This window comes from Desmodus rotundus, chromosome 3 (genome assembly GCF_022682495.2).
Source record: "Desmodus rotundus isolate HL8 chromosome 3, HLdesRot8A.1, whole genome shotgun sequence".
Taxonomy (NCBI): domain Eukaryota; kingdom Metazoa; phylum Chordata; class Mammalia; order Chiroptera; family Phyllostomidae; genus Desmodus; species Desmodus rotundus.
In genome coordinates this window covers 114507700-114535399 of record NC_071389.1, presented here as the reverse complement: position 1 = coordinate 114535399, position 27700 = coordinate 114507700, and the positions used below count along the sequence as shown (strand labels likewise).

Genomic DNA, 27700 nt, shown 5'->3' with positions numbered 1-27700 from the left:
AGTCCAGGAAGCTCAGAGTCCCAAACAAGTTGGACCCAAGGAAGCACATACCAAGGCACATCATAATTACATTACCCAAGATGAAAGATAAGGAGAGAACTTAAAAGCAGCAAGAAAAAAGAGACAGTTACCTACAAAAGAGTTTCCATAAGACTATCAGCTGACTTCTCCAAAGAATCCTTACAGGGAAGAAGGGACTGGAAAGAAGTATTCCAAGTCATGAAAAGCAAGGACCTACATCCAAGATGACTCTATCCAGCAAAGCTATCATTTAGAATAGAAGGGCAGGTACAGTGCTTCCCAGAGAAGGTAAAGATAAAGGAGTTCATCATCATCAAGCCTTTATTATATGAAATGTTAAAGGGACTTATATAAGAAAAAGAAGATCAAAAATACGAACAGTAAAATGACAACCAACTCACAACTGTCAACAATTGAACCTAAAAAATAAGAAAAACAAAAACTAAGCAAACAACTAGACCTAGAACAGAATCACAGAAATAAAGATCACATGGAGGGTTATCAGCCGGGAGGAGGAGGTAGGAGAATGGGGGAAAAGGTACAGGGAATAAGAAGCATAAATGGTAGGTACCAAATAGACAGGGGGAGTATAGGAAATGGAGAAGCCAAAGAACTTATATGTAAGACCCATGGACATGAACTGAGGTAGGAGAATGATGTTGGGGGAAGTCAGGTGGAAGGCAGAAGGGAACAAAGGGGAGAAAGAAATGGGACATTTCTTTAATAGCATAATAATAAAATAATAGCATAATCAATAAAACATATTTTAATAGATAATAGCACAATCAATGAAATATATATTTATTAATTATTTAAAAATTGATAAATAAAAGTCATTCTAAGACCAAAAAAATAAAATAAAATAAAATAAACATATCAAATTGGAGAACCAAGATGGCGGCGTAGGTAGACACACTGAGCCTCCTCGCACAACCAGAACTGACAGAGAATCGAACAGCAAGGGGGACCAACACCAAGAAAATAGAAAATAAACATTCATCCAGACTGGTAGGAGGGGCAGAGACGGGCACCGGGGTGGAGAGGACTCGCGTGGCTGTGGCGGGACTGAGACTGGCAGAGTGTGGGACAAATGGCGCAGGCAGTCTGAGCACTAGCAGACCCTGCGGTCCCACATTTGCACAGATAAACCCAGAGGGCCGGACTCAGAGTGGCGGAGAGTGGGGCAGGCAGAGTGGCGGGTAGCACCCCGAGGCACCACATTCGCCCACAGATAAACCGGACAAACAGCGGGGAGCGAAGCAGACCACGTAACCCAGGGCTCCAGCTCAGGGAAATAAAGCCTCAAACCTCTGATTGAAAACGCCCGTGGGGGTTGGGGCAGCAGCAGGAGAGACTCCCAGCCTCACAGGAGAGGTTGTTGGAGAGACCCACAGGGGCCTAGAGTGTGTACAGGCCCACTTACTCGGGAACCAGCACCAGAGTGGCCCAGTTTGATTGTAGGTAGCGGAGTGAAAGATTGAAAGCCGAAGGAGAGTGAGGCGGGCGCCATTGCTCCCTCTCGGCCCCTCCCCCACATACAGCGTCACAGCGCAGCCACCAGCATTACCCCGCCCCGGTGAACACCTAAGGCTCCGCCCCTTAAAGTAACAGACGCGCCCAGACAAACAAACAAACAAAAATGGCCCAAATGACAGAACACTTCAAAGCTCCAGAAAAAATACAACTAAGCGAGGAAGAGATAGCCAACCTATCGGATGCACAGTTCAAAGCACTGGTTATCAATATGCTCACAGACTTGGTTGAATCTATTCGAAAAACAGATGAAAAAATGAAGCCTATGCTAAGAGAAACAAAGGAAAATGTACAGGGAACCAATAGTGATGAGAAGGAAACTGGGACTCAAATCCATGGTATGGACCAGAAGGAAGAAAGAAACATCCAACCAGAAAAGAATGAAGAAACAAGAACTTGGAAAAATGAGGAGAGGCTTAGGAACCTCCAGGACATCTTGAAACGTTCCAACATCCGAATTATAGGGGTGCCAGAAGGAGAAGAGGAAGAACAAAAAATTGAAAACTTATTTGAACAAATAATGAAGGAGAACTTCCCTAATCTGGCAAAGGAAATAGACTTCCGGGAAGTCCAGGAAGCTCAGAGAGTCCCAAAGAAGCTGGACCCAAGGAGGAACACGCCAAGGCACATCATCGTTACATTACCCAAGATTAAACGCAAGGACCTACATCCAAGATTACTGTATCCAGCAAAGCTACCACTTAGAATGGAAGGGAAGATAAAGTGCTTCTCAGATAAGGTCAAGTTAAAGAAGTTCATCATCACCAAGCCCTTATTATATGAAATGTTAAAGGGAGTTACCTAAGAAAAAGAAGATCAAAAATAGGAACAGTAAAAATGACAGCAAACTCACAGTTATTAACGGCCACACGTAAAACAAAAACGAGAGCAAACTAGGCAAACAACTAGAACATGAGGGTTGTGATTAAGGGAGTGGGAAGGGGAGAGGGGGGGAAAGGTACAGAGAATAAGTAGCATAGATGATAGGTGGAAAATAGACAGGGGGAGGGTAAAAATAGTGTAGGAAATGTAGAAGCCAAAGAACTTATAAGTATGACCTATGGACATGAACTATAAGGGGGGAATGTGGGAGGGAGGGGGGTGGGCAGGATGGAGTGGAGTGGGAGGGGAAATGGGACAACTGTAATAGCATAATCAATAAATATATTTAAAAATAAATAAATAAAATAAACATATCCTCAGGTGAGGATTAAAAAAAGAAAAAAATATTTGGTTTGTAAAGGACTTTTTTGTTTTCTAAAATTTTGTGGGGGGTTTTTGGTAGCAAAAAGGTATAAAACTCTTGGATCTCACTATGACATGGTAGCTTCACTTAGTACTATGTTTTGAAATGCCATTGTTATACCAAGAACTCTGTTTATATGGATATATGTCTTAAGATGGAGATCAGCCCTGACCAGTGTGGCTCAGTTTGTTGGTGCATTGTCTCATAAACCAAAAGATTGTGGGTTTGAATCCTGATCAGAGCGCATGCCAAGGCTGTGGGTTCAGTCCCAGTGGGGGTGTGTAGGAGAGGCAACCAATCCACATTTCTCTCTCACATTGATGTTTCTCTCCTATCTTTCCCTTCCCTAAAATTAATGAGCATGCCCTTGGATGAGGATAAAAAGAAAAAAGACGGAGCACAAAGATTTCTCCCAAACTTATAAGACAAGCAGATTGGATATAATCTGCCAAATTGACACTTCTTAGATCCTAATCAAGAGTGCATTTAATGGGTTACTGTAACTTGCAAACTGTTGAGACATGAAAAGGCACTGATGTATCTGGCACTGAGAGGCCAATTCTGAGTAAGAACACAGCAGTCATTTAGTAGGGCAGTGAAGGAAAAAGAATTAGATAGTAAGGGAGAAAGAACGAGACTAAGGGTCAGAAAGTCTAGGTCTACCCACTGTTCAGCTAGATAACTTGGGGTAATTTACCTTTTGGTTAAACAGAAAAGCTCTCTCTGCTCTTCTCTTCTTGTAATAATAGTGGTTGTAAAGTAATAGGGAAGTAGTACCATGATCACTCTCATATTACAGACAGGGAAACTGAGGTAAAGAAAAGTTGTTTTCCCCCTTTTCCAGCCAGATGTGGCAGAGTTGAGACTCGAAACCAAGCCAGCTGGCTCCAGCATTATGTTGTAATCCATTTCACTAAACTGCCTTTACCACACCCACACTCTGGTCATCTGTCCCAGTCTGCACAAACATATTTTTATATGTTTTTATAGCTAATGCCTTTGCACATGTTATTTCTTCTGCCCAAGTTTGCCACCTAAACTATCAGCATGATCTTGGACAAATTACTTAGTCTCTTTCTTAGAACAATTTTTTTTTCAATTAAACATTTTTTTATTGTTGTTCAATTACAGTTGTCTGCATTTTCTCCCCACCTCTCCACACCACCCCAGCCAAACCCACCTCTCTCCCCCACCTACACCCTCCCCCTTAGTTTTGTCCCTGTGTCCTTTATAGTAGTTCCTGAAAACCCATCTCCCCACTATCCCCTCCCAACTCCCCTCTGGTTATTGTTACATAGCTCTTAATTTCAATGTCTCTGGTTATATTTTGTTTGCATTTTTCTTTTGTTGATTATGTTCCAGTTAAAGGTGAGATCATAGGTATTTGTCCCTCACCACCTGGCTTATTTCACTTAGCATAATGCTCTCCAGTTCCATCCATGCTGTTGCATAGGGTATAAGCCTCTTCTTTCTCTCTGCAGTGTACAATTCCATTGTGTAAATGTGCCATAGTTTTTGGATCCACTCGTTTGCTGATGGGCACTTAGGTTGCTTCCAGTACTTGGCTATTGTAAATTGTGCTGCTTTGAACATTGGGGTGCACAGGTTCTTTTGGATCGGTGATTCAGGATTCTTAGGGTATAATCCCAACAGCGGAATTGCTGGGTCAAAAGGCAGTTCCATTTTTAGTTTTCTGAGGAAATTCCATACTGTTCTCCACAGTGGCCTCACCAGTCTGCATTCCCACCAACAGTGCAATAGGGTTCCCTTTTCTCCACATCCTCTCCAACATTTGTTTGTGGATTTGTTTATGTTGGTCACTGACTGGTGTGAGATGATACCTCATTGTGGTTTTAATTTGCATCTCTCTGATGGCTAGTGATGCTGAGCATCTTTTCGTATGTCTCCAGGCTCTCTGTATGTCTTCCTTGAAGAAGTGTCTGTTCAAGTCCTTTGCCCATTTTTTAATTGGGTTGTTTGTCTTCCTGGAGTGCAGTCGTGTGAGTTCTTTATATATTTTGGAGATCAGGCCCTTGTCTGAGGTATCATTGGCAAATATGTTTTCCCATACTGTTGGTTCTCTTTGCATTTTAATGCTGTTTTCTTTAGCCATGCAGAAGCTTTTTATTTTGATGAGGTCCCATTTGTTTGTTCTTTCCTTTATGTCCCTTGCTTTAGGGGACATGTCTGTGAGGATGTTGCTGCATGGAATGTCTGAGATTTTCCTGCCAATGTTTTCCTCTAAGACTTTTATGGTGTTATGATTTATATTTAAGTCTTTTATCCACCTTGAATTTATTTTTGTGTATGGTGTAAGTTGGTGATCAAGTTTCATTTTTTTGCATGTAGTCTATCCAGATCTCCCAGCACCATTTGTTGAAGAGGCTATTTTTGCTCCATTTTATGCTCCTGCCTCCCTTGTCAAATATGAATTGACCGTAAAGACTTGCGTTTATTTCTGGGCTCTCTGTTCTGTTCCATTGGTCTACGCGCCTGTTTTTATGCCAGTATCAGGCTGTTTTCATTACAGTGGCCTTGTAATACAATTTGATATCAGGTATTGTGACCTCTCCTGCTTTGTTCTTCTTTCTCAAAATTGCTGCAGCTATTTGGGGTCGTTTATGGTTGTATATAAATTTCTGAAGTGCTTCTTCTATATCTGTGAAATATGTCATGGGTACTTTAATAGGGATTGCCTTGAATCTATAAATCACTTTGAGCAGTATGGCCATTTTGATGATGTTAATTCTTCCAATCCATGAACATGGTACATGCTTCCATTTGGTTGTGTCTTCCTTAATTTCTTTCTTCAGTGTTGTGTAGTTTTCTGAGTACAGGTCTTTTACCTCCTTGGTTAGGTTTATTCCTAGGTATTTTATGTTTCTTCTTGCTATATCAAATGGGATGTTTTCCCTGATTTCTGTTTCTTATGTTTCATTGTTGGTATATAAGAATGCCTTTGATTTCTGAGTACTGACTTTGTATCCAGCTGTTTTGCCAAATTCATTTATTAGGTTGACTAGTTTTTTGGTAGAGTCTATAGGATTTTCCATGTACACTATCATGTCATCTGCTTATATGTAACATGAAGAGACTAATAATACATAAAGTCCTCAAAGTACTGCTACAAATATTAAATTGAGGTAATTTAATGTATGTCAAATGCCTGACATACAAAAGACACTCAAAAATGTCCATCTCCAGCTGCTGCACAGGTGACACCAGTGCACAGGAGGATGTGCACCCTCCACAACTCAGTTAATCATCACTTTCCTTTGACCCCTTCCTTGTCCCTTTTTCATTGCCCTGGCAGTGTAATTCCCTCTCTCTCTTATTTTTACTCTGGCGTACTCCACGTTATAACTCTAGGACAGGCCATCAGCCAAACCACCTCCTAAGCAGTTTTCCTGCTTTCCACACCTGCCCCACTTCCAATTTATTCTTTATAATGCTGAGTAATTTCTCTACAGCCCAAATCTGATATGATTTCTCAGCTTAAAATCCCTCGTTGGTTCCTATTACTCTTCAGATAAAGCCCAAATTCCAAATGTGGCCTATAATGTCCTATATCATCAGAGCCCATTTACCTCTCCAGACTCATCTCTCTACATTCCCCTTCTAAAACCTCATCACATCATACTCTCAGTTACAGCCATTCTAAACTTGCCAGCTCCTTTTCCTGAATCAGGCTGTACATTAAACATCACTTTTTCTGGAAAGCTTCCTAAACCTTCAACTCTGGGTTAGACACCCCTCTCCATGCTCTCTTTGCTATTTAAGTGCATGAAGTCTCAATCAGAATAAATGCTCCATGGGGGCAGGAACCATGTTTACTATTGTATCCTAAGTGCTTAGAACAATGCCTGTTACGTAGTATTTATATACGCAATACATGTTTCTTAAATGAATGAATGTGTGAACTTGTTTGAATGTACATCTATTCTAAAATTTTGTGGTATAATCTTCTGATTCATACAGCCTAGGACGTAGCAATGCCTACCTATTACAAAGTAAGCACCCAACAAATATTAATTCATTATTGGGCTTTGGTCTTCTCATCTGAAAAGGAGACACTTAAATTCCTTCTCTTAAGAGGAAGGAATTATTATTATTTAATAAACATAAACATAATAAAATAAACATAATTATTTTTCTAAGAAGGAAAGAAGACTAAAAGGGATGTCTGAAATCCCTTTTCAGGAATGTTTATGGAAATGGCAACTTCAACTGGCAGAAAGTAGGCTCTAGTCAAAAAAAGTATTAGCTTATGCTTGATAGCTGGCTCAAGTATTTAAAGAGTTGTCCCTGGAAACAGTGATTGAAATTGTAGGTTGTTTTTAATTTTCATAAAAGAAACCAGCATTATAAGATGAAAAAAGAAGTGTTAGCTTAAATACATTTTGATCCAGTGTGTGTTTCCATTAAGCTGGCTATTTATCTTTCCCTTATCACTAGATCAGTATTAACCGTGAAATGGAAGCACAGCATGGGACTTGAGTGGCAACCTTGTCAAAGGAAAAGGGTAGGAACTAAACATAAAATATCAAAAAGAAATAGTCATATATAGTAGCTAATGCTGCTAATATTTCACATTTGATTTAATTATCTTATTTTTCTTAGGCAATAGGATAAATACTAATTACTATCACTGACAATGACCAATTAATTCTCAGATGTCAAAGATGCCCAACACTGTCACCTCTATAAAGCCCTAAGCCACATGACAAGCAACGCTGAGTCATCTAGATTGTTAATCAACAAAGAAAGTAAAATAAAAGATTATAAATGGCTAAGACAAACTGCCTTAAAATCATGACAACCCTCACTGTGTTTTTGGAGAATTTCCTGAAGATCTGGCTTAGAAGCAGTATCCAAAGTGCTTTCCCCATCAACATTTCCTTCAGTATCCTCTTCTGTAGCAGAAGAGCCAACTGAGAGAACATGAAGTTTGGTTTCCAAATCTTGAGCATCTGGCTTCAGGAAGGCAGCTGGCCCATCAATGCCTAGGGAACAAAAAGGGGGGAAAAGGGAAAACATAATCCACTATTGAGCTGTGTGGGTTTGGTTTAAGTCATCAGAATCAAGAACCACCAAATCATTTCATTTCTCCTCTTTCCTAAACATCCGCAAGGACATTTGTTAACAGAGTAATCCTGAACCGGTGTTCGTTTTATTAACATGCTGACTCTTATTAAAGTAAAACGTACTTGATGTTGCCTTGAGAAACTTAAGAATGGGACTGTGGAAACAAACTAGGTCTGCCAAAGTTCAGATCCCATACAAGTCAGTAGCTCAGGGGGCTTGATTTAGAGGTTCATAACCCTATTCTCTCTTCTTCCTCTCATCATCTCAGATGATCCTTTGAATCTATCTATTAGAAGAATGGATGCTCTCTACATACTTCTGGCTTCAAAGTTAACTCTGCTCCTCAAATAGACTATTTTGGACTAATTCATCTGGCATCTAAAAATATCAATTCTAGTGTGGGCATTAACTTTACAGTACCTTCTACTGATTAGACTATTGCTTTTGTTTTAACTCAAAGATCAGAATTTGATTATAAAAATTTATGAAGGTACCCAATGACAATGCTAATATTGTTCCTTTGATCTATCTAAGAATCCTCCTGCCTTCCTCTGGTTTTATGAAAACTGTACCCCAAAAGTAAGAGATGCTGCCTAAATACACACCGTGTAGGATGACATGGTTGTGAGGGGTATGAGGTTCCACCAAAGGAGTTTGCTCCTCACCACCTCTTGGCTTTGACCGACGTAGCCTGGCTTCCGGATTCGGCTGTACCATGAGTGGTTCCAGGCGCTTTTTTCTCTGTTTCTTCTCCAGAAGCGCTCGCTAGGAAAAAATTTTGATATTATAGGCAGAAGAGTTATGATAAGGCCTATCTACTTTGAACATTTGCAGTGTTACACTGATTCTCACACAAAATCCTTGTGAATTAATTTTCCCACTTATGAGAAAATTGAGGCACAGAGAGGGAAAAGGATTCATTCATTTAATAAATATTTATTAGACCTAAAAGACTGCATACTATGTTTATCTGCCCAGGCATTGGTATTTTATCCTTATTTTAATTTTCTGTATTTCTTTCACTATTTTACTATTATTTTATTGTGTAAACTTCTTTGTGGAATAACATTGAATAAAAATATGATTTTCTAAGGTTTGCAGTAAATGAAGGGCTGGCAGGAGGGAGCCAATGAGGAGAAATATGATTTTCTATTCTTTGGATTCAAAGGACTACTGAATTTTTACTCATAATAGCTCCAGATTAGAAACAGCCCAAATATCCATCAAGAGGAGAGTTAATAAATTGTGGTACCATCATATGAATGGAATTTTACATGTCAACAAAGAGATCAAACTAGTGATACATACTATAACATGGAAAGACTCCCCCCACCACCACACACTTACTGAGTAGAAGAAGCCAGACACAAAAGAGTACACACTGGATGATTCCATTTATATCAAGTCCAAGAACAGGCAAAGCAAACTAACTGAAGGTGATGGAAGTCGGAGAGTAACTATTGTGGGGCAGAGGCAGTTTCCTGGGAAGTGGCAAGAACATACCTTGTAGGGTCCTAGAAATGCTCTGCATCATGAACTGAGCTGTTGATATTGAGTGTATGCACATGTAAAAAATCATCCCGATGTAGATTTAGGATTAGTACACTTTGAACAACTTCCTGTGTGTATAAACCTGCCCCCGAAAGAGAGCAGCTAATAATACAAAAATAATATTTATTGAGCACCTATACTAATAATGATACAAATGCATTCCATGATCCAAGTCTACTTAAAATATATATAGTAATTATCATATTATTATCAACACAAGTTTAAACTATATAAACACATAAGCATGGGTAAAAGATAAAACAACACAAAAAAAACATTCTTTGGGTGGTAGAATTAAATAATTAATTTCCTTTTTTTCCTCTTATTTTTTTTTTAATCCTCACCTAAGGATATGTTTATTGATTTTAGAGAGAAAGAGATAGAGACATTGACATGAGAGAGAAACATTGATCAGCTGCGTCCCGTACATACCCTGACTGGGGATCAAACCCATAACCTAGGCATGTGCCCTGACCAGGAATCAAATCCGCAACTTTTGGTGTACGGGACAATGCTCCAACCAACTGAGACACCTGGCCAGTGCTTTCTAGTTTTCTGTATTTTTAATTTTTCTTACCTTTGTGATTGAAAGAAAAATAAAATTTAATATAGTCTAAACCCCAAATTATTTTCATGTTTTAATTAGCAAAAAAACAATAACTGTTGCTTTCTTGCTCTTTTTTATATATTAACCAAATACATAAAAAATTAGGGCAAAGGACGAGAAGAAAAAAAAATAGCACTTGGAACTCTGCAAATAGAAAGCAATCAATTTATGCATAAAAGAAGATAAGGAGCATGATAGAAAGAAAATTCAGGAAAAAAGCATGTGAGAGTATGAGAAAAATATCCAACAAGATGGAAAGGAAGGTACTGGCACATATATTATTTTTAAGCTTTGGCAAATAAGGCTTTATAATACATAGAAATTATTATGGTTCTAGGATATCTCAGAATAGGAAAGTACCAAGTCTCAAGCTAAAAAATTAAGCCATTATTTAAAAGCAAAGATATTATAACCTACTTTATTGTTTCTTAGGCAAAAATATATCTATTTACTTTTATTCATTAATATTGCTTTTAAAAAGTGCCACTAACAAGAATTGCTCCAAGAGGTGAGACCATCTATGGGAAAGGAAATGTGCTTTTCCTGAACTGGCCTGATGAAAACTTGCAGATAAATTCAGAAGACATGGAAGAAATAGGACTATTTTTACCCAACTTTGTTTACAGCAGATCCTCGAACAACATCATTTCATTATAATGTTGAAGGGATGCATAGGAACTTAACTCTTGTTTATATCAATTATCCCATGGTAAAACTGGTTTTCCTATACATCATTTTGCTTAAAGTTGCAGAACCTATTGAGGACATAAAGTGAGGACTTACTGTATAAGAAAAAGAATGAATAGAGAATTTAGAGCAAGATGGAAGGAATAATTGGGGTTTCTGAGATTATTATGAGACTCATGAGTTAATATGAATAGATGGACCTTAATGTACCGGGAACACTAAATACACAGGAGATTATAATGAGGACCTCCTCATAGAACTTACTGGTAAGGTTCTTTTAGCAACTGAGAAGTCTTGTGTAATGGATGAAAAGTAACCTGCCTGAAGATATGGTAACTATGAAGTATAAGGACAGGAGAAATTGCCACATCTTACCTACATGGCCACAGCTGTTTAGTGTCACGTAGTCTCCTAATCGTGAAACAACAGATGAAACAGAAACACATTTTTTATTTACCTATGTTAATAGAAAAGGAGTATTCTCTGTGGTCTAGAGAAGGGAAACCAAAGAGCTAGAATTTGACAGTTTTTTATCCAGCCTGTCCAAGAAAGAGAAATACTAAATTTGGTAGACAAGAATATTTTCTTTACTGGCAGAGCTTACTCATTTTGAGCACAAGAAACTATAAAGGCCTTGATGATCTAACTATACCTCAGTACCATCTAATTTCATTTCCTCTAATCCCTTGCTTTCCAATTAGCCTTCTAATTTTCAGTTTAACTTCTAAAGCACCAAATTCCCAATAACAGAGAATCATGTACAGTAGACCTGAATGCCCACTGGAAGAGTTAAGAGTTCTCACTGTAACTTAATGAAGTGATGCCTGCTTTCAGAACTGACTATTGTGAGTTTGACTAGTGTGTTTGTGGTCTAGAAAAGGGAAGCCAAAGAGCTAGGTGTCACACATTACATCTAGAGTCACTGAAAAAAAACACATTCTTAGATCCACAAAGGGCCAACTACATTCCTGGCCACAGAGAGCTTAACAAGGTACCTGCTGAAACCTTTCTCCATCACGCTTCAATTCACTTATATCAACAACTCAAGGGGAGGAAAAACAGGTACTCTCTTTTTCTTGAGTACACCTCTGGCACCCCCAACCCAGTTCTTTCCCCACCATGTTTTTTCAGAGTCTGAACAAAACCTTTGGCTGGATAAATGAGAGTCTGAACTTGCTCTGCTCCGAAGATAAAGGGTACTTCCTTCCTCTAGCTCAAATCTCAAGTATTCTTAGATGATTAAGAATCTGTGTGGAGACATCAAAGGGTATCCCCACACGATGTGCAGGATCCGTATAGGGAATTGCAATTAATTGACTCGTCCAGGGACATGCACATAAAGGCTGGTTACCTAGCAGTCTGAGTCCTCATGGTAGTATTAGACAGCTGGGGAGAGAAACTGGAACACGTAGGAGGTTTGAGATGACTCAGGAGGTGAAAGCCCCTTGGAGCTCAACCCATAAGCAGCACACTTCAACCCACTACACAGTATCCCTAAAAGTTTTGTTCAGACGCTTCAGATGTCAAAATAAAACTAAAATTAGTTTGTTAAAAAAATGTAGATTCAAACTGTGAACTTCACAGCCACAACTACTAGCAAGTCCATAAAAGAGTGGTTCTTTCCTTTATTTCTCTGTACTTGCCCATGGTTTGCCATTAGACCAAATGTCCCAAACTGCAATTCCTTGTTGTTCCCTAGTAAACCCATTTTGCTGGAGACATATCTGGCTATTCGTTTAAGGTAAACATTACACATGGGTGAATTGCCATTTGGTAGAAACTGTCACCCGATTTAGCTTTTTTTTTCAGGTTTTCCTACAGAAACCTTGTTAGGACTTTTACTTTCTCTTGATAGTCAAGTTCCACCATCTTCTCAGTGCTCTGCCAGGGCCATGGACCAACCCTGGGTGATCCAAGGATCTCACTAAACCATCCAATCGGTAGTAGCAACAGGCAGTGTGTACAAAGGGCAGGGACTTAACGCAAGCTTATGACCTGCACTTACTGGAAACTCCTCATTCATGGGGAATAATAGCAACCCCTGATCCCCATCACAAATGGAGTTCAACAGGTTACCCGCGCCTGCCAGCGTAGGGTAGGCACACGCTGAGCCAGGGCTCATTTATGTTTTACCTCCCATAAGAAGCTAAGGATGTTTTAAAGGCTGCATACACAAAGGAGTTAGGAAGTTAGGAAGAGAACCAAAGGTTCAGTGCCCTTTATGCAATTAGAATATGCTGCCTTCAGGATTAAGTGCTATATAACCTTTAAATTTCCCAATTCCCTTGGAAATTGAACAGTGACTCAAAGGATCCATTTTCTCCAGAATCTAGTGGTATGCTCTACTCCATTTTCCCTGGGGGCAAAATATCAAATGGTAATTGATGGCAAAATAAATGAGGAAATAAAAGAGATTAGATGGGGAAAGGGGATATTTCCATCAAGGGGCTTAACTCAATAAAATAATAAAGCTTAGGCAACCCTCAAATTAATGACAGCTTAACTTCACTGGTTCTCAATTTTCCAAAGACTCCCTAGAGATGACGGGCTGGTTACATTATGGCACTCTTGGAACAGACTGGCTGATCACAAGATACAACCAACATGTTCAGTATGGTTGCCTGATATCTATCAGTTTGGCTAAAAAGAATTAGCTTCCCTGGCACAAATAGTGAGCTCATAGGAAGAAAAAAACTAAAAGTTCTAAATCAGACTTCTTAAAATACCAATTCAATGCACTGATGACTGCCTCTCCTTTAAGGGTGTGTACAAATGGAGAGGCAACCTGGCCTAAAGAGCCTGTGTTATACTCGAATCCATCGTCCACCAGATGGCACCCTTATGTGTATCCATGTCTCAGTGACATCACTGGAAGGGTCTGAAATTTTTTACTTTCTGTAGCCAACTAAGGTGTCTGCATACCCTAAAAATACAAATACCATAGCAAAACTAGTAAATATAAAAACAAAATATATTCCATGGGAAAGAGAGCTTTTCAATAAATGGTGGTGGGACAACTGGATAGCTACATGCAACACAATGAAGCTAAACCCTCATTTCACATCATAGATAACAATAAGGTCAAAACAAATCAGAAAAAGTGTAAAAACTATTAGAAGAAAAAAAAGTAGCAAGTCTTTGTAACCTTAGGTAGACAATGGTTTCTCAGATACGACACAAAAGTACATATGACAAAAGAAACAGTAGACAAATTAAACTTTTGTGTTGAAGATGATACCCTCAAGAAAGTAAAAAGAAAACCCATACAGTTAGAGAAAATATCTACAAATATTTCTAATAAAAAACTTGGGTTTAGAATATATGAATATTTGCTTAACATGTCCCCAGTATCTTTAAAGGAAGCCACGTGGAGGGAGGCTGCAGCTGGTATATTAACCTCAGCAGTGGTTTCAAACCATAAAAACCACTATAGCCGGGCTCCCTAGGGACTGGTCACCTGCACTGGGGCCCCCAGCCTTGGACATCAGTCAGCTCTTCCTGAAGGATCCCTAAGCCTAGAAGTGGATTTTACTGATCAATCTGGAGCTGGACATATGCTGGACATAGAGATTGAGGAGACCAGATAGTGGGATGAGCCTGGCCCTCAAGGTGTAGAGGGTATGGTGGCCAGGCACTCCTGCAACCTGGAGCAGGTGAGGTCTGCCCTGTGCACGGCCACCAGGTGTGGGGAGAGCTCAGAGCATGGGTCTTGGGTCCTTGTCTACACGGGTTGGGCTGAGCCGCATGGCTCAGGAACTGCCATGGCATTGCTGTCATTATTCAGGTGCTTTAGGCCAAGCTGGGTGGCTCCTGTGGGAGCACCAAGGCTGGAGGCTCACTCCTCTCCATGTACTTCATGAGGCAGGAGGAAGGCCCTGTCAAGTAGGCTGCTAGGGCAGCAGGCACTGGAGGTGGTCACTGCAGCCTTGAAGCAAAAGGTCTCCTATGGTGGCACAGGCTAGCACATGAGATCCCTGAAGACCAATGGGCACCCACTCCACCATCTGGTGACCTGAAGGGCAGCAGGATGCGATGACAGTCTCCAGGGCAGTGCCATTGTCACAAAGGGTTTGGAACGTGCTCTGCAGAGGAGGCCAGGATCAATCACAAGTACCAGTGCAGTTTCAGGGATCAGGGTGGCATTCCCATCTGCATCTCTACTTCGTCCTGCTGTGGAGGGTTGCTTCACACATCCCTGCATGCTCTGCCGAGACCTCTTTCCTAGTTCTTCATGACTCCACCTTTAATTTATTATGCTTAAAGTCCCATTATTAATTCCAACAGCAACATAAAGAAGCAAGACAAAACTTTAGAGGTCTTTTTAGTTACCTATGGAGTTGAAACACTTTGACTGTTAATTGTCCTACACGGGTGGACTAGAGCTATAGAATTTCCTGAATTAAAAAACATTCATATGAAATAGCAAATATGCTATGTTGGCTATAGGTTTTAAGCTGACTAATCATGATAATCATAACATGTAAAAATACAAAACTGTTCACTTATTCCTTCACTCAAATATTTAATGAAGAATTATTGTATGCCCAGCACTATGCTATGAGCTTCTGACATAACAGTCATCATAGAAAAACTTGCTTCCTGTTCTCATGGAACTTAGTCTAGTGGAGGAAACAAATGTAAATGAAATCATTGCAAAAAAAAAAAAAAGTTTAATGTATAGCTAAAGTTGGGACCAGTGCTGTGAATAAAATTATTCTGCAAGCAATGGAAGTTTTTAAATTCAGCAGGATGGGTAAGATTTGGGTAAGAAAAAAATCTTGTAGTTAAATGAAATTACACTGTAGAGAGGTACTTAAGGACCAGATAAGTACATAAAATTACAGTGTTAACATTCTTCTAATTCTTTTGAAGGGTGCCCAGGGATTTCCAGTGATTACAAATCCAAGGCCAGTTTTATTGCTGATGTCCTCAAATCACTTTGGTCTTCCCATAGTCCAGGACCTTGGTTCAACAGCTGCTAAGTCCAGACACTGCTTAGTGAGTAACATCAAAGCCTTTTACTTTCAAGTCTTCTTTCTAAGACCCTACCAAGACTTCAGAGTCAAGACTGTCAGCATCAGGGCCAGTACAGATCTTTACTTATTTCAAAAGAGAATACTCTGCTCACCTGATTATCTAGTTTCAGCTGTCGAAGCTTCATGGTCTCATCTTCAAAGGCACTGTTTAAAAAATGTGAAAAGCAAGCATATAATGAGAAAATCCTTTTAAAATGTCAATTTCATCTTTTCCATGTATTACTCCTTTGGGCTATTTGGAACCAATGAATTCTGTCTTCGGGAAGGCAGCAGTTTCTACATGCTGCCCACATTGACCTCAGGAGGACTCGTTGTCCTTAATGCCATATTTATTTCACAAAGGACCTGAGGAGATTGAAAAACCCAAAGGATAAGGAAAAGATGGAGAACACAGATCCACACGTGCAGGAATTTTTTAAATCTTTTAAATCATTTATTAAGTACTCATTATATTCAGGATGCACTGCTAAGTATTTTAATGCATTATTTTAGTTATTCCCCCAAAACAACCTTATAACTCAGATATTGTTATTTTTCACACTTTGAAGATGAAGTAACAAAAGACTTGGAGAGCCATGCATAAGACTGACCAGCACAAACAGACCCTAATCCTGGTCTCTTTCCAGAGTTTAATTTTCACCTGAGACCAAATATACTTTATTTACTTATTTACTTATTTATTTATTTATTTATAGCTAGTTCTAAGAGAGGAAGAATTAGATTATGTATAACATCTCACTATATCCCATTGGTTCTAGGTTTACTCTTTAAGTTTGCCATTAATGAAGCATGTCAGTCATTGGAGACTAGAAATATGGATGAACAGATAAGATCTAATACCAGTAGGAGACAGAACAACAACAAAAAAAATGGAATGAATTTCTGTCTTCAATTGACAAACCAAACCTTTTGAGCTTTTTAAAAACTCTCTCTGAAGCCTTTTCCTAACTTAAGATTTTTAAAATATTTTGTTTTAGATTTTATTTACTTATTTTATTTGCTTTTAGAGAGAGGGGAAGAAACATCAATGTGTGGTTGCCTCCTGCACACCCCCCACTGGGGACCTGGCCCACAACCCAGGCATGTGCACTGACTGGGAATCGAATCTGCAACCGTTTGGTTCCCAGACCAGCACTCACTCCACTGAGCCACATCAGCCAGAGTTCCTAATTTAAGATTTTATTTTGTGACACAGCATTCTTGGAAAGAATAAACTTGGAACAAGGCAGAAATGAATCCGAAATATTTCTATTAAAAATTTTCACTAGGAGCTTACTGTCAGAAAAAAAACTGTAAAAACAAGATCCTATTGAAAAAGAAAATTGCCATGGCTGCAAAGGGAAGCATGGCTTTTCCTACACTTGGAGTAAGCACACAGAAGTATCCATCCATGGATAAATGGTTTACCATTACATTCCTACATTGTAGAAGGTTTTATGCTTTTAATAATGCCTAGCAACTTGGAATCTGAATACTATCTCCAAGACTCTTCCTGCATATTAACCCTTTAACTACAGGTGTAGAGGAGCATTCTGATTCTCTGACAATCTCCTCTATTAATTCCCTTATATTCTTTATGTTTAAAAAAACATTGGGCATTCAAAATAAACCATCTCCATTTTCCCTGCTCAAAAGAAAAGACAGACAAATAAAAATACCAGATAAAATTCTGGCCTCAATTCTGTGGGTGCTGAATTTCTCCCAGATATGTTCCGGTTTGCCTTAATGTTGTCTATCCTCATTCACATATTTTACAATTCTAGCTTTATGAATACGGTGCTAGAATATTATTAGTATTCAGAAAATATTAGTATAAATCTGAAAAAGTTCTGTGTAAAACAACTAAGACAAAAAAATTATGACTATTACATAGAAAAGGGTAACTTGGTGAAAAAATCCGCTGTTACAAAGTAGTATTTTCAACAATTACAGCTATGACTCTGCCTTTCTTCCAATTCACTCTGCCCTCAGCTCTAAACCAGAACTGCAAAACCCTCTGGCTGGTAAAACAAAACAAAAACCCCTATTATCCCGTCCCTCAAATGCTACAATAAAGCTAAATTCTGACACACGACTAAAGTCCTTCAACATTTCTCTTAAGGCCTCTAATAGTGAAGAAACCAGGTGTATCTTCTATGCCCTGTCTTGATACCACTTAACCTTTCATCAAGCCTGGGCAAGCTGAGCAATTTAACTGAACAGGGTATAATCAAAGCATTTAACCTGAAGCTATGTAACTATAATATTTAGATGCCTCTTATACATCAAAAGCTCTACTTTTTTTCTGAGCTCTATTGTTAAATTATAACTTAGCAGAAATAGTAAAGATATTTTATATACTTATATTAAATCTGAACTAGAATTTCTAGCCTAAATTGGAATACGATCTTACTAAAAACTTTCCTACTTTCCTTTAATATTCTCTTTTCTTCATTGCAAACTAAGTTGTTGAATAGCAATCCTAACTAAGCCTGGTTAGTAAATCAACACAACACAGAGGCTAGTAGGAGGGGTGGAGATGTGCAACAGGCTTATCCCATAACCACGTGTGGCAAGATAAAAATTGGGGGGGATATTTCAGCTATGAAGGCCCTCCCTGAGGAGTGAGGGGTTTCAGCCCCACCAGGCCCCCAAGCCTAGGGTTCCGATGCCAGGAAGAGAAGTCCCCATAACTTATGGCTGTAAAAACCAGCAGGGATTCAGGCTGAGAAAGATGGAGCCCTTCTGGAGTCCCAAGCAGTTCCTCTAAAAGGGCCTGCAAAGACTTAAATCAACTTACTCCCTCTGAACTCCAGCACTAGGGCAGCAGCACAAAAGGCACCAGGGACTTAGGGGAGGAACTGAAGGGTCTGGTATCAGGATAGGAGCTGGAGGGGCAGCTTTATCCCAGACAGAAGTGCTGGCAGAAGCCATTGTTCCTTTGATTAGCCCTCCCCTGACAAAGCTGGCAGGTGGGTGCCATATCTTCAATGACCTGGCTAATGCTCACCCTGTCCTGGTGATTCTCGGATGCCCCACCCAACCTGTGGGCCCACCCAAGCCGTCTCCAGTGGTTTTTCCACAGGAAAGGCCTGTCTTGGCTCATGTGTCAGACTTTCCTAAAATCTCTCAACAAGCAGCATCTGGCCTCAGTGTGCCCTGCACCTCTCACTAAGTGGCCCCAGGCCCAGCCCTAGCAGCAGTCAGCCTTGGTTCACAGCTTGGCCTCTCCTGGGCACCTCCAAGCCCAGCACAAGTAGCAGTCATCTCCAGATCACTTTAGCTCATGCCAAGTGGCTCTGGGCAGAACACAGGTGGTGGCTGACCCTGACCTTCATCTCTCAGGAGGCCCCAGAGGCACCTAAAAGATTTTAGCCTTAGCTGTAGTTGATAAGATTAAGTAATCAATGTATGCAAAAAGCAGTTATACCAGGAACTGGAATGCATGACCTAGAAGGTTGATGAGCAATTCAACCATTGTGCGTCAGGGGTCTGCAAGTGATGGAAATGGTGTGTTCCAGGGAGGGACACAGATAAAGAATTGACAGATAAAGAATTGGTGATCAACAGATAAAGTACTAGGAAAACCACAGCTGGACTGCAACTTTTATCAGATTAACCTTTTTTTCCCCAAGCCTCCTACCTAACCTGTCTTTTTATAAAAAGGTCGGCTTGAGATGAGACACTAAGATGGTTTTTGAGGGTCCATAACCTGCCATCTTCTCAGACTGATACAGAGAGATCTGATCAGATCACTGGGGAGGAGTAGGAAGGGGCCATTGGAGTGATGTACTCTCTTTTATTCCTGGCTCATTTGGTCAGAAAAATATTTTTTGAGATTTATTCACGTCATTTTATATTTTTTAGATTTATTCGTGTCAAATTTATACAACTGTGCATAAATATAACACAAGCCAGTAAGCCAGGATAAATGGAATAGGGAAACTAAGTAGACTATTAATCAGCCAAGCAGTTTACAGCCATCGAGTAAATCACAAAATCCTACCTTCCCTAAACCAAGGACACTTAGGAGTAAATGGTTTACATTGCTCTCCTACCACGGTGGTAAATAGTTAAATCACCCCACTCAGGGAAATAGTTGAAATCCAATTGGTGCCATTTGTGGGAACCACACCCAAAGACAGATGAAAGACCTGGAAGACTCAAGTCTCTGAACAGCAGTTTGCTGAACAATGGACTGGTCCCAATGGCATCCTGTTGACATCACATTCTTTCTTAAAGCTGATGGGAATCAAAGCCTGGATCCACCAGGATAAAACAGGCACCCCCTGAGGAGGACAAAGACCCTGCTGCTATGGTTGATGCTGAAAGGGAAAGCTGGATCTGCACTCCTGAAGGAGATTTGAAATCCCTCTTCTGGAAAAGGACAGTGACCCCCAACACAGGGTGACAATGTTTCTTATACTTCATTCATGTGCTTGTAAAGCTAGGGACTTTTAGCTGCCAGATAAGAGTTTGAGTATAGTCCTTCCCAGTGTGGAAAAGAACAAAAACTGAAAGTGACTTACGGCTAAATCTGAATGAGTAGAGGTATATAGAAAGGTTGTGTACTTCCAGCCAACATGGAAGCAGAGGTAGACACACTGTGCCTCCTCGCACAACCAAAAGAATGACAACAACACATTTAAAAACAAAAAACCACCAGAACTGCCAAAAAATCAAACTGTATGAAGTCCAACAACCAAGGAATTAATGAAGAAACATTTATCCAGACAAGTAGGAGGGGTGGAGACGGGCAGCCAGTTGGAGAGGACTCGCAGCAAGGCAGTGGCTGGTAGACTGGCCAGGCGGTGGTTTGTGGACTGGGTGGTCCCACATTCTAGTGCAGATAAACCAAGAGGAACAACTTGGGAGCGAGACAGACCATACAACCCAGGGTTCCAGTTCAGGGAAATAAAGCCTCAAAGTCTCTGATTGAAAACACCTGTGTGGGAACTACTATAAAGGACACATGGACAAAACCAAGGTGGAGGGTGGAGAGGGGGGAGGGAGGTGGGTTCAGCTGGGGTGGGGTGGAGGGATGGGGAGAAAAGACATACAACTGTAATTGAATAACAATAAAAAAAATAAAAATAAAAATAAAAAAAAATAAAAATAAAAAAAAAAGAAAACACCTGTGTGGGTTGCAGTGGTGGGAGAAACTCCCAGACTCACAGGAGAGTTCGTTGGAGAGACACACAAGGTCCTAGAATGCACACAAGCCCACCCACCCAAGAATCAGCACCAGAAGGGCCCAATTTGATTGCAGGTTAATGGCGGGAGTGACTGAAAGCCAGTGGGAGAGCAAAGCAAGCAGCACTGTTCCCTCTCCGGCCCCTCCCCCCCATAAAGCACCACAGTGCAGCGTGGGTTGTCCCACCCTGGTGAACACCTAAGGCTCCGCCCCTTACTATGTAACAGGCGGCCAAGACAAAAATAAATAAATAATGGCCCAAAGGAAAGAATAAATCAAAGCTCCAGAAAAAAATACAACTACGCAATGAAGAGATAGCCAACCTATCAGATGCACAGTTCAAAACACTGGTAATCAGGAAGCTCACACAATTGGTTGAATTTGGTCGAAAACTAGATGAAAAAATGAAGGCTATGCTAAGAGAAACAAAGGAAAATGTACAGGGAACCAATAGTGATGCGAAGGAAACTGGGACTCAAATCAACGGTGTGGACCAGAAGGAAGGAAGAAACATCCAACCAGAAAAGAATGAAGAAACAAGAATTCAGAAAAATGAGGAGAGGCTTAGGAACCTCCAGGACATCTTTAAACGTTCCAATGTCCAAATTATAGGGGTGCCAGAAGGAGAAGAAGAAGAGCAAAAAGTTGAAAACCTATTTGAACAAATAATGAAGGAGAACTTCCCTAATCTGGTGAAGGAAATAGACTTCCAGGAAGTCCAGGAAGCTCAGAGAGTCCCAAAGAAGCTGGACCCAAGGAGGAACACACCAAAGCACATCATAATTACATTACCCAAGATTAAACAGGAGAGAATCTTAGAAGCAGCAAGAGAAAAGGACACAGTTACCTACAAAGGAGTTCCCCTAAGACTGTCAACTGATTTCTCCAAAGAGACCTTACAGGCAAGAAGGGGCTGGAAAGAAGTATTCAAAGTCAGGAAAGGCAAGGACCTACATCCAAGATTACTCTTTCCAGCAAAGCTATCATTTAGAATGGAAGAGCAGATCAAGTGCTTCTCAGTTAAGGTCAAGTTAAAGGAGTTCATCATCACCAAACCCTTATTATATGAAATGTTAAAGGGATTTATCTAAGAAAAAGAAGATTAAAAAAAATATGAACAGTAAAAATGACAGCAAACTCACAGTTATTAACAACCACACCTAAAACAAAAACAAAAGCAAACTCAGCAAACTAGAACAGGAACAGAAACACAGAAATGGAGATCACATGGAGGATTATCAATAGGGAAGTTGGAGGGGGAGAGTGGGGGAAAGGTACAGAGAATAAGTAGCATAAATGGTAGGTAGAAAATAGATAGGGGGAGGGTAAGAATAGTATAGGAAATGTAGAAGCCAAAGAACTTAAATGTATGATCCATGGACATGAACTATAGGGGGGGAATGTGGGAGGGAGGGGGTGTGCAGGATGGAGTGGAGTGAAGGGGGGGAAATGGGACAACTGTAATAGCATAATCAATAAATGTATTTTTTTTTTAAATGAAAAGAGATTATACCCATCATTTTCACCAAATTTTTAGCCACATGTGGAATCATTGTAAATAATTTTGTGGAATCATTGTAAATAATTTTTCAGCAGTAAAGAACTAAATTAAAAGCCAGTATTTGTTTTAAAAAATCTATTCTTTTAGCAACATTCAAATATGCCATGCAATATTATTAACTATAGTCACCTAACTGTACATTACATCCTAAATGACTTACTCATTTTATAACCGGGAGTTTGTACCTCTTGACCCCCTTCACCAATTTTGTCTACCCACCTCCTCCCAGCAACTACCAACCTATTCTCTGTATCTACGAGCTTGGTATTTTGGTTTGGTTTTTTAGATTCCACATATAAGTGATATTATAAGTACAGGTTTCCATGCTATCTGAAAGTAGCATTCCTATGAAACTCTTCATAAGCCATAAGGGCATAAAGCAAAGAAGCAATTAACATTCATTTATATGGAAAAATTTTTTTAGCATTCTCAGACCCCAATAATAACCTATCAAATCATATCAAATATGTTTCATTACATCCAGTTTTACACTAAGTGTAACATCCTTATGAGCTCTCTTAGGCTTTCCTTGTGACTTGGGACACATCTTGTTAACATATACACAAAATAAGTGCAAAGAAAGGAGAGATGTTCTCAGACAGTTCAACTCTTCGGCAGCTGGATGCTGAGATGCTGGGTGTAGTTCCCGGAGAAGGAGATTGGTGGGGCCACTCTTGCTGCTCAGGGTGCGTACTGTCTCTATCTATTAGTCTCGTTGCAAAACAAACATTGAATGTTGTTTTCACTTTTTGCTTTTGTTGGTAAAAGTGAAAATTCTCTTTGGATTCCTTTCATTTAGCAAAAACATGTACCAATATAGGTTTTTTCATAAAAGCAAAGTGGTGTGATGCAAGCTTTCGAAAAGCAAGGGATACATGGTTTTGTCTTTTCTTGTCTGATTTATTTCACTGAGCATCATGTGTGGAGGCAAAAGTGGTGAAGTCAGCTTGAACACTGATTTCGAGAACTGAGCTGGAGATGCCCATGGGACCACAAAGTAGAAAGGGTAGTAAATGGCTGAATATACAAGACCTCTACAAGACAGAAATCTTGGAAAGTAATTGCTTAGGACCTAGGGAACAAAGGAGAAGGCACCAGTGAAGGGATACAGATTAGGTTCAATCCTTAACTGGATTTACCACTAATCAATGAACAGATTATTATTGTAAGTGTTTGGAAAGCATCTGCCTTGTGGCCAATTATTATGCTTGTAACAGAAATGTATAAATTGTCTTTTTTGCAGGAATGAACACGGCCAATAAAGTGATCACAATCCTGGTTCAAGAACAGAAAAGAAAGCATGAACTATTAGCCCCAAAGATGAACTATAAAAATGAAAAAGAATGTTCCATCAGGTATTTATTTAAACTGTTAATCTAATGAAAACCATTTTATTTTTGTACAGAGCCATGGTATAAATTAACAGGTCACTGTGAAAAAAGAAATCAAAATTTCTGCAGAGTAAAAGAAATGAAATTATTATTTTCCTCGTATTTTTCTCACAGAAAACTTTCTATTTACTTGGTATTAACATAGAAAACCCTAAATACATATCTTAAAGAAACAAAGACCTATTATTCAAATGTAGTAGATGATAGTGCACACAAGAACTCCATTCTCAGGAGTTCTGGTCAAGATGGAGGCACAAGCAGACATGCCTCACCTCATTGCACGACCATATGAAGGAACACAACTAACTTAAAAGTGAAAACACCCAGAAAAACACCCAGAACTGTATGGAAGTCCAACAACCAAGGACTTAAAAAAGCTTTATTCATCCAGAGGGTAGGAGGGACTGAGATGGGAAGTTGGAGCAAAGAGGACTCCGTGTGGCAGTGGTAAGCCCAGGGCAGAGAGGTAGCAAGGCAGCTAGGTGGCAGTAGCCAGCAGCAGCCAGCAGAATGGGCAGCCGTACATTGACATGTGGTGGATAAAAATCAGGGAGACACATTGTAAGAGAGCAAGCCCAGCCCCAGGCCAGACCATAGAGCTGGGAAAAAGAAAGCATCATAACTCCTGGCTATAAACACAGTGGGGATTAGGGTGGTAGAAGAAACTGCCAGTTTCACAGGAGAGCCTGGGACACACACAAATTCACATACCCACCCTGGAAACCACAACCAGGCCAGTAGCTAGAGGAGTGTCAGTCACATATGGGAAGTGGGTGAAGTGACTGGAAATGGGACAAGGGCCAGGCAAGCCCCCAGAAGTCAGCCAGCATTGGCATTGTCCCCTCTTAGACTCCTCCCTCACACACATGGAGCCATGGTTGCCCCGCCCCACACAACTTAACAGGTGTGCTAAAATGGAATCAAAGCAGCTATACCTAGTACTCAGACACAGGAAGGCTGCCAAAATCAGGAGACAAAAGAAATAAGGCCCAAATGAAAGAACAGAACAAAACCCCAGAAAAAGAATCAGATGCAGAGTTCAAAACACTAGTGATCGGAATACTCAAAGATCTCACTGAATATGGCAAAAGCATAAGGGAAGAAATGAAGGCTCCACCAAGGGAAATAAAGAAAAATCCGCAGGAAACCAACAGTGAAGGGAAGGAACCTAGGATTCAAATCAATGTTTTGGAACATAAGGAAGAAATAAACATTCAACTGGAACAGAATGAAGAAACAAGAATTTTTAAAAAACAAGAATTTAAGACAACTCTGGGACATCTCCAAAAGGGCCAACATCTGAATCACAGGGATGCCAGAAGGAGAGGAGGAAGAGCAAGAAATTAAAAATTATTTGAAAAAATAATGAAAGAAAACTTCCCCAATTTGACAAAGGAAATAGACATAAAGTCCAGGAAGCAGAGTCTCAAACTAGCTGGATCCAAAGCGGGCCATACCAAGACAGATCATAATTAAAATGCAAAAGATTAAAGATAAAGAGAGAATCTTAAAAGCAGCAAGAGAAAGGCATAGAATTACCTACAAAGGAGTTCCCATAAGACTGTCCCCTGATTTCTCAAAAGAAACTTTGCAGGCTAGAAGGGAGTGGAGAGAAGTATTCAAAGTGATGAAAAGCAAAGACCTACACCCTAGATTATTCTATCCAGCAAAGCTACCACTTAGAATGGAAGGGCAAAAAAAGTCCTTCCCAGATAAGGTAAAGTTAAAGGAGTTCATCATCATCAAGCCCTTATTATATGAAATGTTAAGGGGATTTATCTAAGAAAAAGAAGAAGCTCAAAACTATGAGCAGTAAAATGACAACAAACTCACAGCTATCAACACCTGAACCTAAAAACAAAAACAAACTAAGCAGGCAACTAGAACAGGAACAGAACCACAGAAATAGAGATCACATGGAGAGTTATCAGTGGGGAGGGGGAGAGGAAGGGGAAAGAATGGGGGAAAAGGTACAGGGAATAAGAAGCATAATCAGTATGTACACAATAGATTGGGAGATGTTAAGAATAGTATAGGAAGTGGAGAAGCCAAAGAACTTATATGCACAATCCACGAACGTGAACTAAGGGGGGCAGGCAGCGGGGAATGCTGGTTGGAGTTGGGGTGCAGGGGAATAAAAGGGAGGAAAAAAATGAGACAATTGTAATAGCATATCAATAAAATGTACTTTTAAAAAAAGAACTTACATGCACAACCCATGGACATGAACTAAGGATGGGGATCACTGGAAGGAAGGGGGGAAACAGGCAGAGGAGGCCAAAGAGGGAAAAATTGGGACAACTGTAATACCATAATCAATAAAATATACTTAAAAAAAAAGAAAGAACTCCATTCTCTTGAACTATTCTCCAGTTACTGACCAGCCAAAGTCTAAGCTGAAGATACCTGCACAGGGCTTTACCACTGCAGAATGCACACGTATAATTCTCTAAAAACGTGCCCTACCTACCTTTGTTTATGGACACCAAAAATATTTCCTATCTCCCCATACTATTACTCACTTATTTGTCTAACAAATATTTATTAAAAGTCTGTTAAAAGATTATCCCTACTCATCCACTCCTGTAGACACACTTTTAAGAATCACTAGATGAACTAAAACTAACACAAGTATCTGCCAAGAGTAAACTTTGGTATAGTCATTCAATGGAATGTGAATGAATATCAATGGAATGTGAATGAATATCAATGAACATGAATGAACTTCATCCTAACACAAATCCATAAATTGACTGTAAACATTATGTAAAACAAATAGGCAACAGAGAAAACATTACATTTTTAAAGCTTCCTTTTATATCAAGTTCTAAAACATAAACCAAATTAGACTATTTATAGTATACACACATAGGACAAAATGATAAAAAAAAAAAAAAAGGAAAAGGAAATGATCACTTTAAAGTCGCAGCAGACCCATACATCTATGGCCAATCAATTTTTGACAAGGGTGCCAAGATAATTCAATGGGAAAACAACAGTTTTTTCGACAAGTAGTGCTAGACAACTAGATATCCATATGCAAAAGAATGAAGTTGGACCTCTATCTTACACCATATATAAAAATTAACTCAAAATGTATCAAAGATGATTTCAGCTTTCAGCTTGAAGGAGGCCAAGGTACAACTTTCTCCGGTTGTCCTGAATCCAGGTTCATCCAATACCAGCCACCTCCCCATGCCATCTAAGTTTGACCCCAAGGAGATCACAATTGTCTATACCTGAGATGCCAGTGGAGAAGTCAGTGCCATGTTTGCCCTGGCTCTAAAGATACGGTTTGTCTCCAGAAGTGGTTGGTAATGACACCACCAAAGCAACCATTCAGAACAGAAGGCCCCAGACTAAGGTAGTACCTTCTGCCTCTGCCCTGATCGTCAAGGCCCTCAAAGAACCACCAAGAGATAGGAAGAAGAAAAAAAACATTAAGCACAGTGGAAATATCACTTTTGATGGGACTGTTATCATTTCCCAACAGATACAGTACTGATCTTTAGCTAGAAAACTGTCTGGAACCATCAGAGAGACCCCGGGGACTGCCCAGTCTGTGGGCTGCAATGTTGATGGCCGCCACTCCCATAATCATACAGGTGACATAGACACTGGTGCAGCAGAATGCCCAGCTAGTAAAGAACTACAAAAGAAAGTATTTCATTAAACATCAATTGACAGCCAAAAAAAAAAAGTATCAAAGACTTAACTGTAAGAGCTAAAACTCTAAAACTCTTAAAAGAAAACTCAAAGAGTAAATCTTCATGACTTTGGATTTGGCCATGAATTCTTAGATATGACAC

The 27700-nt window shown here is 39.8% G+C and overlaps 1 protein-coding gene across 2 annotated transcripts in view; it reads right to left on the bottom strand.

Moving 5' to 3' along the window:
* The window catches only part of TULP3 (TUB like protein 3), a 74551-nt gene that overhangs the window by 11979 nt on the left and 34872 nt on the right, over positions 1–27700 (bottom strand). For both annotated transcript variants that reach the window (XM_024568454.4, XM_053920911.2), the window contains 3 exons: positions 15859–15910; positions 8491–8650; positions 7627–7803 (listed from right to left, as the gene is read on the bottom strand). In XM_024568454.4, coding sequence (XP_024424222.2) covers positions 7627–7803; positions 8491–8650; positions 15859–15910 — 389 coding nt within the window. The remainder of the gene's footprint in view (positions 1–7626; positions 7804–8490; positions 8651–15858; positions 15911–27700) is intronic.